Below are 13255 nucleotides of genomic sequence, written 5' to 3'. Positions count from 1 at the left end.
TTGGTGACGGAATATCCCGATGTTGTTCCACTTCCGAAACATTCATCGTGTTTGATTTTGGATCTTTCCTCCATAAAGACAAATAAATTTCCCTTTTCTTGGAGTTAATGGCGTAGTCTATCGATCACAGAGCATGGCCGACCAACCTTATAGTAAATCTCGTGGTTTGGTCGATTTGCATAGACAATCCTTATAATTAAAAAGTTTATAAATAAAAGTCTGTGTTTTGCAATTTATAAACCCAGTCATTCCTTCAAAAAAAACTGTTGTTGTGACTATTTACCCCAAAAGAAAACGGTTTGGCGCAATTAAAAAAAATACATTTTGATTTGATAAAAAAATACATTTTGAAGACATCATTTTGATTTGATAAAAAATGTTTGTCAAGTTGTTAAGAGGTCAATGCAAATTCTCTTTTATTTGTATAATACAATTTCTTGTGTGCTGCCTATTTTTGAGGAAAGGCTCTGTGACATTATTGCTCAATTTTGCAGTTTGGACAACTGGTGTCATCAGGTACAAAATCCTGAAGCTAATTCCTGGGAGATCTCTTTTCTTGGCTTGAGTGTATCCTAGAGATTGCATCCCCAAGCAACATGGAATTCTTTTGGATCCATTTAAGATCATGTATTGAATTTAACAATGTATCAAAATTCAAATTTGTTGATGTGATATGCTCTTTCTGGAATTATTTGAAAGTTTTATGGATCTAAATTTGAATCATTAGTGTAAATGCTATTTTTGTACCTATTTGAAAGTTTTATATATCTAAATTTGAGTCATTGGTTAATAATTAGTATTCGGTATCCAATTGGAATGTAAATAATTAAAAATAAAAATCACTAATAGGGGCGGTTTCAATCGCCCCTACAGCTGAGAAGGGTGTATTCCAGAACTACAGAACAGTCTTTAAAAATCCGTCGCTAATTTTTATCCTACCCTATCGGTGATGGTTTTCGTTGCTATTCTGTAGCTCCGGTACCCTTTGGCAATAGATTTGTGGCGGTCGGTAAAACCGACCCTAGACATTGTAGTGTAAAGTCACGATTAACTGAGTGTTTCATATGATAATGGTATGACAATCCAATTATTAACTATGTCACCATCTCAATGGTCCAATACTAGTTGGTCTTGGAATTTCTTGGATTCAAGGGATTTTATGTGTAAAATTTTGCAAAGTAAAAACAATTTAGAATGATTTATCCCTTTTCATATATATATTTTACATTTATGTATGGAAATTTGGCATGGAAACAGTAGCTAAATACAATACAAGTGTGAGAGAGCTATGCTTAGACAAAGATTACATAAACAAATCACTAAGCAAGCATGGACAATATGACAGTGAACTATTATCCAACATGTCCTAAGCCATATCTTACTTTTGGATTGTCAGGCCACACTGATCCTAGGTTAATTTAGTTTTTTTTTTAAGTTCAAACACGTCACCATTGATCAAATTCCAACACCAAGACACTGGCATGTCAGATGTCTAGGTTTACAGCACCAGACTTTGGCATGTCACAGGTGTCTAGGTTTAGTGCACCAGACTTTGGCATGTCACAGGTGTCTACATTTACAGGTGTCTAGGTTTACAACACTAGACTTTGGCATGTTACAAGTGTCTAGGTTTACAGTACCAGACTCTGGCATGTGTTTCTAAGTTTACAGGTGTCTAGATTCTGGCATGTGTGTAGGTTTATAGGTGTCTAGGTTTATAACACCAAACTCTAGCATCTCATACGTGACATGTGATTATCTTCTTAATATTTGCAATGGGTTTTTCTGCTATAAATTAGAAACGTATGCTGAGGGGTTGAAACAATCAATTGGTGAAAGCAGACGAAAATGGCTTCCAGCAAAAACCTCCTACTCGCCGATGCTGCCTCTGGAATTAAACATGTTCCTTCCAACTATATCCGTCCTATTTCTGACCGTCCAAATCTTGCCGATGTTCAACTATCCGAGGACTCCATTTCCTTGATTGATCTCCAAGACCTTCATGGTCCTAATCGCCATCTTGTTGTCGACGGCATCGGCAAAGCTTGCCTGCGTGATGGCTTCTTTCAGGTTTTCTCCTCCTCCTTTTTTATCAGTTCACTTGTTGTGTAGTTCAATTGTCAACACTGAAAGACTTAGTATAAATTTTAATTTTTCAGTGGAGTGTAATTGCAGCTAAATATCTTGGTGGATTAAATTGAATGAGGCTTAGTCCTAAAATCAATCACTATCAATTCCCTTCCAGTCAATTGTAATTCTCAATTGTAGAGCGCGGGTGAAAATACGTTTTAAACAACTTTAATTTTTATTTTTTTTTTCATTTCTAAGTTGTGAAAATTGAATTTGAATATTTGCAAGATAAGAAAATTAGTAGACTGATTTTGATTTTCAGGTGAAAAACCATGGAATATCGGAGGAAACGATTAATAGCATAATGAACACTGCTAGAGACTTCTTTAACCAGACGGAAAGTGAGAGGTTGAAGAGTTATTCAGATGATCCAACTAAAACCACCAGACTTTCAACCAGTTTTAATGTCAAGACGGAAAAGGTTGCCAATTGGAGAGACTTCTTGAGACTCCATTGTTATCCTCTCGAGGATTACATTCATGAATGGCCTTCCAACCCTCCACAATTCAGGTACATCAGTAAAGCATTTTAGGCCCTTCAACTTTTTGGTTTTTACACATTTAACATATGAAAATTTTAATTTCACATATTAAGCCTGAATATTTGTAGTTTAATAGGAGAGGCAATTTAAGATTATATTGTATGAAAATTTTGTTATGTTATCTATATGTTTCATGTGCAAAAATGATATAATCGTGTTATGTTAGTCAAGTTGACTCTGTATGTATTATCATGTCAGAATTTGACTATCTCATTAGTACTAGTGAACCGTATATAAAGTTAGAATCTCATTACCAATTTGACTATCTCTTTTTGGAAATTTATAAGGAGCTTCGGGAGTTCAATTTCAAGTGAAACTCCTCGATATACATGTTGATATATGAATGGGAACCCTACAAAATATGTAAAAATTTATATGGTCCCATACACGTGTCAACAATTGTACTGGGAGTTCCAAATTCTATAAGATCTCTTTTCTTTTTCTTTCGCCTGTTACTCTCCCCAATTTGTAAAGATATGTAGACATTTCCTAGTAGAACAAATGAAAATTTAGACAAGTGAAGCGTGAATGGCTAAAGTTAAGTAAGTTTAAGAAGCTAATAAGTCATCCCTTATACATATAGAGCCAATAAAAATGGTTGTGTCAATTTAGTAACCACGTCTCAATCTTATCTGTAGTTCACAAACTAAATCCACAATTAACTGAGGGTTTCATGTGATGATGGCACGTCAATCCAATTATTAACGTGTCATTATCTCAGTGGTCCAAGACCAGTTGGTCCCGGACATAGGATTGAAGGGATTTTATGCGTAAAATTTGCAAAGTTGAAACAATTTAGAATGATTTATTCCTTTTCATATATGTATTTTACATTTATGTATGGAAATGTGACAGGGAAACAGCAGCTAAATACAGTACAAGTGTGAGGGAGCTAGTCCTGAGTTTGCTTGAGCTCATATCAGGAAGCTTAGGCTTAGAAAAGGATTACATAAACAAATCACAAAGCAAACATGGACAACACATGGCAATGAACTATTATCCACCATGTCCTGAGCCAGATCTTACTTTTGGATTGCCAGGCCACACTGACCCTAACTTAATCACTGTTCTTCTTCAAGACCATGTCCCCGGACTGCAAGTTCTCCGAGATCATAAATGGATTGCTGTTAATCCCATTCCTAACACCTTCATTGTCAACATTGGAGATCAAATGGAGGTAATTAGTAATGGAAAATACAAGAGTGTGCTTCATAGAGCAGTTGTGAATTCTCAAGAAGAAAGAATCTCCATTCCAACATTTTATTGCCCTTCTTCAGATGCTGTCATCCGACCTGCTCCGGCTTTGATCGACGATCATCGTCCGGCCGTCTATAGAGATTTCACATATGCTGAATACTATCAGAAATTCTGGAACAATGAACTTGCAAAAGGATGCCGCTTGGACCTTTTCAAGATTCCTTGACTGGGGAAAAATGAGTTTACGGTAGAGGAATGTGATATTTTTCATAGCAAAAGAGATCGTGTGTTTTTCTTAATATAACACTGTTTGACTTTGTCGATATGTTTAACAAAGCCAAACATGTCACCATTAATCATATTCTTTAATTTATTAATGGTGTAAACGTAATCTCTTTTTGTGGGTTAGAAGAAAATTAGGAAAGTTCAGATCTTGGTAAGTGAAATTATTCAAGAAGTTTGTTTCTTTTTTGTATATATATGCTAAAGTAATAAAAATTTTGTTTGTTTAAAATACTATCTTTCGTTGTTGTCGTGTGACCAAGAGGTCACGGGTTCGAGTTTTAGGAGCGGCCTCTTGCCAAATAAATTGGCAGGGGAAGGCTTGCCCCCAGTACACCCTTGTGGTGGGACCCCTCCCCGGACCCTCGCTCAGCGGGGACGCGTAGTGCGACCGGGCCGCCCTTTTTTTTTTTTTTTAAATACTATCTTTGCATGTTTCTTTCATTATTTTTTGGACAAAATTGATTTTTCTTGCAATTATTTTAGATAGTTGTTAATATTGTCACAGTTTTTTTCAAACAAGAGGAATTCATTAAAAACTGATATTTAACACATTAGGAAGAAAAGGGAGAGGAAGATCTATCTATTCTCCATAATCTGTCATAAAATCTGCCACTCTAGCTAAAAAATGGCAATGTGATTTGCTATCTTTTGACAAAAGAAACTGAACACTTAACAATATATTGACTAAGGGAATTACTGTCCCTAATAGTAAAACCAAATGAGGAGCCGATGGCGTGATTCTTTTAGAGTGCTGATAGAGAATATGCTACAAGGGGTAATATGGAAATGACACGAAATATGATTTGAGGCGAAATGTGATTTGAGGCACATTTAGAGTTAGTTATAGTTGAGAGTGTTTTAGTTAATATGATAGATGCGTAGAGAGAGAGAGGAGGGATTATGAAAGAACTGTGTTAGTAAGCACTGTTTGTATGTTTGGCTCTGTTCCTTGAGTAGAGGGGGAAGTTCATCTTCCTGTGGAGCTTATATATATATATATATAGATTCGTAGAGGGAGGAGGGGCTCGATTATGAAAGAATTATGTAAGTAAACATTGTTTGTATGCTCAGCTCATTTTATCTTTCCTTTCCTGTCAATTTCAGCTATTATCAATGCAATTTTCAATTTCTTTATTTGTTCTCTATTTCTCTATTTCTATTTCTATCAAGTGCATATAGTAAAAGGTGAGAATTGGACTCGACAAGCACATCTCCGAACCCAAAAAATTTAAGCCAACTCAACGCTTGCCTGCAGCTTAGAGCTTCAGGAAAGGAGAGAGTCTGAATTTCCCAGTAACAAACCATCCTTTGTTGCCACAAACTGACCGGATACCAAAGCCAAAACCAGTCCGATAGGGAGCAGTAAAGATAGCAGTGTCGAGGTTCAATTTGAGCTTATTGGGAGGAGGAGCTGTCCAAGTAGAGGGGAGAAGGAGCTTAGATCCCTGCCATCCAGACTTGCTGGGCATGCTTCCATACTGCTGGACGGAGGTTGTCTTAAAGTTCCATTCTTATACACTTGATGCAACTAATCTTTAAGCCAAAGAAGAAAAGTTTTTGCTGTAGATTTGAAGTTAATATTTTTGAGTCCAAATTAAAGAGTACATTCAAAAACTACCAAATTTGGGTTTGATCCCATTCCACAAATAACAAAATGACCTAATAGAAAAATAAGGTTGATTTGAAGATTCAAATAGTTTTGATTGCAAATCCATACTACATCTAATAACAGAGTGCAATCAAATTTTAAAATACCAGAACAACTTACCAGCCAATAAAAGAATAAATTGTGAAAATAAACTAGGGAAAAGTACAAAAATAAATCTTGTGTTACACCCATTTTCGAACAACACCCATGTGGTTTAAAAGTTTGCAAAGTGGTATAATGTACTTCATTCCGTTAGCAAACACATACCAAATTGACTAACTGTGTTAAAAGTCAAAGGAAAAAGAGTTAATTTGGTCCTTATATTTATTTATTTTTATAAATTGACTCCTTATTATCTAATTATCACAAACAAATCCTAAAATAAAAAATAAAAATCAAATATACCATCTTCTCCATCTCTCTTTAATTTCTTATTTTTTTTCTTGTTTGTGATAATTAGATAATAAGGACCAAATTAACTCTTTTCCTTTTACCTTTAATACCGTTAGTCAATTTGATATGTGTTTGCTAACGGAATGAAGTACATGATAACACTTTGCAAACTTTTAAACCACATGGATGTTGTTCGAAAATGGGTGTAACCACAAAGTTTATTTTTATACTTTTCCCAATAAACTAACAAGAAAATTAACAATTATAACACTATTCTTCTCCCATTTTATCTACTTTAGATAAATTACCTTATCCTTCTTAAAATCATTTCGTCTTCTGATATGAGTATATTTGATAGGATTTACTGACTAGAACATTCATGGAAAAGAGCATAAAAGACTAAGTTTGTAGTCAAATCCAAACTGCAAATAGTTATTCTGACAAAACAGCCAAGTTCAAACAAACGTCTGTGCGAAAGGATCGAACAACCTATTTCAGTCCAAATCCGGGTCAAAAATTGGGTAAACTGATTTACACGCGGATCCAACGTTATCGAGAGAGGGAATAAGTGAGATTCAGCTGTATTCAACCATCTTTCACCATTCCAACATGTCTTTGTAATCCAATGGCTATGATTAGTTGCTTTTACCGTGCAAACAATTGTTTTCCAGTTTTACTCTTTAACCTAGAAATCTTTGTTGTAGTATAAATATCACCTTTTTCTGCTTTGTAATGGAATCTTATCATCTTCTACCTCCAACCACATTATATTTAGGCTTTTTTTATGGTGTTTGAGGCTACTCTCTCATGAAAATGAGGGAGTAACTTTCTTAGCAAGCTTGACCAGCTTAGGCGAGTGGTTGTAAGTATTCCTATTCCATTATTTAATGAAGAATGTTTATCTTAAATGGTTGTTGATAGGTTTTAATGCTTAGATCTCATTAATCAATGTTTAAGTGATTAAAGATGACATGAGATTGCTCTTGACTCACAGAACCACCTATTAGCATGCATGATTATGGATGGAGACGCGATTAGTCATGTATCTAGGTTTTCATTTGTGAAATGCTTTCTAGAACTTAATGCTTGAATATTAATAATGCAAGAAGACTTGGTTATTCAATACTCATAGTATCTTTGGAATATGGGAGACCGGACCTTATTGATTAGAGGAGGAAGAGACTCGAAAACCAAACTTAACAACATTTTCGTTGATATAGATAAAATATGTACTGACCACTTGTTCTGAGTTTGTGCTAGACTTGTTATTTTTATTTATATATTTATTTACTGTTTTTAGAATAAAATCTTACCAAACCAACTTCAAATATATTTTGTACACTCGAATAACTGTTCAAGGTAATCTTTCACATAGTTTCCATCTCAATCCTTGTGGAATACGACACTTGGCTTACTCTTGCTACATCCGACCTAGTACACTTGCTACCGTCAATATTCTATAGACCACCTTCCCTTCTCGTCACGTTTTCAGTCACATTTTTTTGCTATTCATTTCTTTAAACTGTCACATCTTTCATACCTTTCACCACTCTATACAGTAACTAGGGACACACCTACAGTGGGGCAATGGGGCCAATGCCCCCATTGAGATCTCGTAAATTTTAAATACTCAGGAAAATAATTCAAAAAATTTGAAGTTTGCGCCCTCAATCTCCATTGTTGTTGCTTATGGCACTAGCTTTTGTCTCTGGTTCTCGTTCTCAAGGTTGAAGATACAATTTTTTTTCTTTTTTTTTTTCTTATCAAAACAAAGCCGTTCCACTTAAGTGGAACATCCTCGTTTTGATAAGAAGAAATTAAAAAAAAATTATAAAATAAATATAAATATCTAAAATTCCACAAGAAATTAGATTTAGAAGTCCTCTTACTTCCCCGTTCTGAAATCTCATTATGAATTCACCCCTTCCTCCTTCCCCATTCATCAACAACAATTGAATCCCAAAACTCAAATCTCAGTTCCCTAAATTTTTTGAATCCCTAAAGGCTAAAACAACATATCATCGTTCGTTCATCACTTGTCTCATCTCCGGTCGTTTGCTAACTTTGTAAAGGTAATTGTAAAAACTAATTACTATGAATTAATTGTAATTGCTAACGTTGTAATTGTAATTTTAAATTTGCAATTGCTGAGATTCTTTACGTAATTACTAACTTTGTAATTGCAATTGTAAATTTGCAATTGTTTAAAATATTGGAATTGTTTTTGTAATTGTAACTTTTTAATTGCCAACTTTTAAAGGTAATTGTAAATTTGTAAAATAAAATTGTAAGGGCTAATTTTGCAAGGGTAATTGTAATTGCTGAAACTTAAAGTCAATATAAAACAAAATGAAAAACAGAAATAATTAAACTTAGTAAACTTAGAGACTTGAAGCAGATATAAGTAAACTTAGAGACTTGAAGCAGATATAACCTTAGTAAACTTAGAGACTTGAAGCAGATATAAGTAATTTTTATTAACACCAAAAATAAACCAAATGAAAAACAAGATTCATGTTGCAGATTAGAGGTAGAAGACGGAGAAATATAGGAAGAAGATAAGAATAAGAAGAGAATAAGAAGAGAAGATAGAGAAAAACAGAAATGGGTATTCTAAATGCTACCCACAAAGACAACCATTCTCATATATATAACTGAATCTGTTTACAATTACAACTCATCAGTACTAGAAAGTTCTTTTTTATTATTAGTCAAATCTAGTGGGCCTACGGGCTCTTCTGTGGCCCTTTCTCACCACTGCCTGATCATTAGGTGCAACATTATCCCCACATTCGAAATTGACCTTATCCTCAAGGTGGAAATCAGGGAAATCCTTGTGAAAGTCTTGCAAATCCTCCCAAGTGGCCTCAAATACAGACTGTGTTTGCCAGTGGACTAGTATTTGTGGAATGAAATTGCCTTGTTGTAAGAGCTTGCGATAACCCAAAACTTAAGCTGGTAACAGGAGCGGCTGAGCATCCAAAGTCAGTGGTGGTAAGGGCACAAGCTGATCATGAGGATTACCTTTACAAAACTTGAGCATAGAGACATGAAAAAAATTATGAATTCTCGCAGTTGATGGTAATTCCAATCGGTAGGCTACTGGTCCAACATGAGTTATGATTTGAAAAGGCCCAAAATATCTCAGTGAGAGTTTGTTGGTCTTGCGATGTGCAAGAGTAGATTGGCGATAAGGTTGAAGTTTAACGAACACCCAGTCGCTAACCTTGAATTCAACTTCCTTGCGATGAGCATTACCTTGTTGACGCATGCGGAGCTGAGCATGTTGTATATTAGCCCGAAGTTGGGTAATCAATTGAGTCCGATCAGTCAGCACTTCATCTATTTGAGCAATTGGTGAATTGCCTGGGATATAGTCTTGGAGATTTGGTGGAGATCTTCCATAAACAGCCTCAAAGGGTGTCATCTGAATTGTTGAATGTGATGCGCCTCACGGCGTTAGGTACCGCAAGGCTCACTAAGGGATAAGTGTACCCCGTCGTTATCAAGTAATAAAATCTGGAAAGTTCAGGTATCGAATCCACAGGATTTATTCCTGCAAGTATCGAGCTACTTGGTCTCATGTGTTATCTAGGCTGTGTGGGTTTTGAGTTTGTTTTGATTAAGTTAATCTACTCATAGTTCAATTATTCTACTCCTAGTTAAGTTATACTAATTCGAACTAAGTTATTCTACTCCTAATTAAGTTATTCTACTCCTAAGTGATCTTTCCCTAATGCAATTCCTTGAAGGAACATGGTATGAACGATAATAATGAAGTTAGGTTATTAGGTCAATAGATTAAAAACCTAATCTAAGTCACTTGTATTCAAGGCGATTAACCCTACTTACCCTCCTGAAGTCTCTAGTGCGTGATTACCTTGTAAGGTCGAAACTAGGTCTAAGGCTCAGCAATTTGGGCTTAATCAACTAAGAGGTCGTCAATCTCCTAGGCTCTGACTAGGTCAGATTCAGCTCGCAATATGTGCCTACTAGATTTTGAGGCTTTTGAATGAGTTAAACCAATTGAATAAAGCGTAAGACAAAGATTAAACAAATAATCATAGAACAAAATAAGAGCTAAAATATTATTAAAGGCGAAGAATATTATCACAGGATACAATTAGCCTAGGATTCATAGACTGTATCAAAGGGTACAAACATGGTAAGATAAAAGGTGATAAGAAAATCCCTTTCAAGGAACCTGTCTACCCTGCAGCCGGCTTCCTAGGTCTTAAGGATGGACCTTGAATAATCCTCGGTGGATGGAGCTTCAGAAGTTCTTCAATGGAGGTTGAAGGAGATGGAGGAGGTGGAGAGGGTTTTTCAAGGGGGAAAGCTAAGAAAATTACAATAATGAAAGGTATCTAATTTACAATTGGAAATTCCTATTTATAGACGTGGTTCGGGCCCTCTTTCTGACCTAATTCGTATCCTTTTGCAGGTGGGAAGTCGTGGGGTCAATCGTGACTTCGTGGGACCGGGAATCAGTCTTTTGACTGATTCCCGTAGGGCAGCTCGCCGAGCTGGGCGAGCTGGCCTGTGCAGGCCAGCTCGCCGAACTGGCCTGTGCAGGCCAGTTCGCCGAACTGGCCCCTTAAAGGCCTGCTCGACGGGCTGGCAGTGCCAGCTTGCCAATCCGGCCCCAAAAGGCCATTTCAACAAGCGGGATTGCCCAGAACGCCTCGCGCGGCTGCTGGATGTCCCGAAATGCAACTTTCACCCGAACTCGTTCCTGTTTTAGCCTGCACATGCACGAAAACTCCAAATAACATTAGTTCCGAGGCTAAATTGACCCGCCAATCGCTCATTTTGAGTAAACACTCCGTTTGGTGCGACTTTTGGCGGATCAATTAGCTATAAAAGATAATGGAAATTTAACGTACATGCTATTTTGGCCATATTTGCCTAAAATAACCAGAAAACGAGCCTAAACAACGAAAAGTAAATAAAACATCTCCAATTCTTGACTAACTCACACAAAAGCATATAAATGCGAGAATTGCTCGCTTATTCATGAAATAACGCTAAAAACCGTCCTAAAACCGTATCCAAAGATAGAGGTTTTTGACCCCTATCAGAATGCCAAGAAGTATTATAATTCAACTCCGCCCAGGGTAAGAATTTTAGCCACTAGTTCAGTTATGGGCAGCAAAGCATCGTAGATAGTCTTCCAAGCAACAATTTACAACTTCAGTTTGGCCGTCAGATTGAGGGTGGTAAGCTGTACTAGCTGATAACATAGTGCCCTGAAGTCGAAAGAGTTCCTTCCCGAAAGTAGACATGAATAATGGGTCCCTATTCGTGACAATTCGAGAGGGAAAGCCATGAAGCTGACTGATTTCACGGACAAATACTTCTGCCAATTGAGAGGTTGTATAATGGGACCCTAAAGCACAAAAGTGAGCATATTTTGATAACCGATCCACCACGACTAAGACCGTTGTCTTCCCATGAAAGGGGGGGGGGTAGTTGTGTAATGAAATCCATCGAAATTTCATCCCAAATTTTACCAGGTATTGACAGAGGTTGAAGTAGACCTGGGGTGTCTGTATTGAGAGGTTTCACTTGCTGACATGTAGAACATTGAGTTACAAAATGATGAACATCTCGGCGCATATGAGGCCGATAAAAGAAGCAACTAGTCGTGCTAGTGTGTGTTGAATCCCATCATGTCCTCCAAGTGGAGAATTATGATATTCATGGAGAAGTAGTTGTTGGAGAGCAGACTCACTGGGAATTACTATACATTGCTTGAAGAAAACCAAACCATCCTTAACTGTGTAATTAGGATGAAGACCTGGATTTTGTAGGATGGATTGAAACCAGGTTTTGGAGGCATCATTAGAAGTGGGAATGGGAAACCAGTCTTTGATGGTTACAACATTTAAAGCTCTATAGTCAACACAAAATCGCCAAGTCCCGTCTTTCTTTTTAACTAACAAAACTGGAGATGAAAAAGGACTTTGGCTTGGATGAATAATACCATCAGTGAGCATCTCCTTAATGAGTTTTTCAATTTCTGCCTTTTGGAAATGGGGGTATCGATACGGCCGAACATTGACTGGGGCTGTATTGGGAAGTAAAGGAATTTGATGATCAAATGGCCTTTGGGGGTGGAAGACCTTTAAGAATGGCAAAAATAGAGGAAAATTGATCTAGAAGAGTTTGGAGATCAGTGGGATACGGTGTGGTCTCTTTAGGGTGTGGTGGAATTAAAGCTTTAGAGGTGGAATTGGGCACAGAAGGTAACATGACTATGTGGAAGAACGACATTATGCTAGAAGTATGGATTGTGCGATTAAGTTGTTGAAAGGAATATTGGGCCAAATGAGGCTGCATGAGGCCTGTTAATGTGACTTGGGCTTCTTTGTAATTAAATTTCATGTATAGTTCCAGATAATCAAAAGTAATTAGGCCCAAGGAAGCTAGCCATTGAACTCCCAACACAACATCAGCCCCATATATAGGCAGCAAATAAAGTTCTACAGGAAAGCAAGATTCAGCCATGGAAATGGTTACCTGCGAACAACGACCACCACAAGCCAGTGAGTCCCCATTTCCAACTGTCACATTCATGTGGTTGGAGGGATGTATAGCTAAATTAAGTTGCTGAGCAATCCTCGTTTGTATGAAATTGTGAGTGGAGCCACCATCAATAAGAACAGTGACCATTTGACCCTTAATTTTTCCTTCAATTCTCAGAGTCTTGGGTATACACCGACCTTCCAAAGCATGCAAGGAAATTGATGGCATGTCTGGTTCATTAAGTTGAGCATGGCTTCAGACAATTTCGAGCTCAATTGATTCAGTGGGTGTGATGGGTTCACTAATCTCAACATCCTCATCTGCCAGCAGACATAAAAATTGATTGGATTTACAACGGTGCCTAGGATAAATTTCTCATCGCAGTTGAAATAGCGGCCCTTTTCATGCCGTGCTGCCATTTCGGTAGGTCTGAGTCGTTTAATAGGTAATTTGGGTTTGCTAGGAGAGGAAGGTGCCGATGGAGGTACGGACACATGGGTTACTGGATTTCGTGCAGGAATATAGCGTGGTAA

The 13255-nt window shown here is 37.0% G+C and overlaps 1 protein-coding gene across 1 annotated transcript; it reads left to right on the top strand.

The window, feature by feature from the left end:
* Window positions 1-1842: 1842 nt before the first annotated feature.
* Window positions 1843-4145, top strand: LOC136214717 (protein DMR6-LIKE OXYGENASE 2-like). Its single transcript, XM_066002891.1, has 3 exons — window positions 1843-2070; window positions 2393-2640; window positions 3527-4145. Exons 1-3 carry the CDS (start codon window positions 1849-1851, stop codon window positions 4092-4094), a joined length of 1038 nt encoding a protein of 345 aa, XP_065858963.1. The 5' UTR covers window positions 1843-1848; the 3' UTR covers window positions 4095-4145.
* The last annotated feature ends 9110 nt before the right edge of the window (window positions 4146-13255 follow it).

Source organism: Euphorbia lathyris, chromosome 1, assembly GCF_963576675.1.
Source record: "Euphorbia lathyris chromosome 1, ddEupLath1.1, whole genome shotgun sequence".
Lineage (NCBI taxonomy): Eukaryota > Viridiplantae > Streptophyta > Magnoliopsida > Malpighiales > Euphorbiaceae > Euphorbia > Euphorbia lathyris.
Note: the sequence above shows the minus strand (reverse complement) of the source record. Positions and strands in the feature narration are given on the sequence as shown.

Excerpts from the sequence above, each read along its gene's own strand:
- LOC136214717 (XM_066002891.1), top strand. The coding sequence starts at position 1,849 with ATGGCTTCCAGCAAAAACCTCCTACTCGCCGATGCTGCCTCTGGAATT. Across the intron at positions 2,071-2,392 it reads TGCGTGATGGCTTCTTTCAG|GTGAAAAACCATGGAATATC; the intron begins GTTTTCTCCTCC and ends TTTGATTTTCAG. Across the intron at positions 2,641-3,526 it reads TCCAACCCTCCACAATTCAG|GGAAACAGCAGCTAAATACA; the intron begins GTACATCAGTAA and ends GAAATGTGACAG.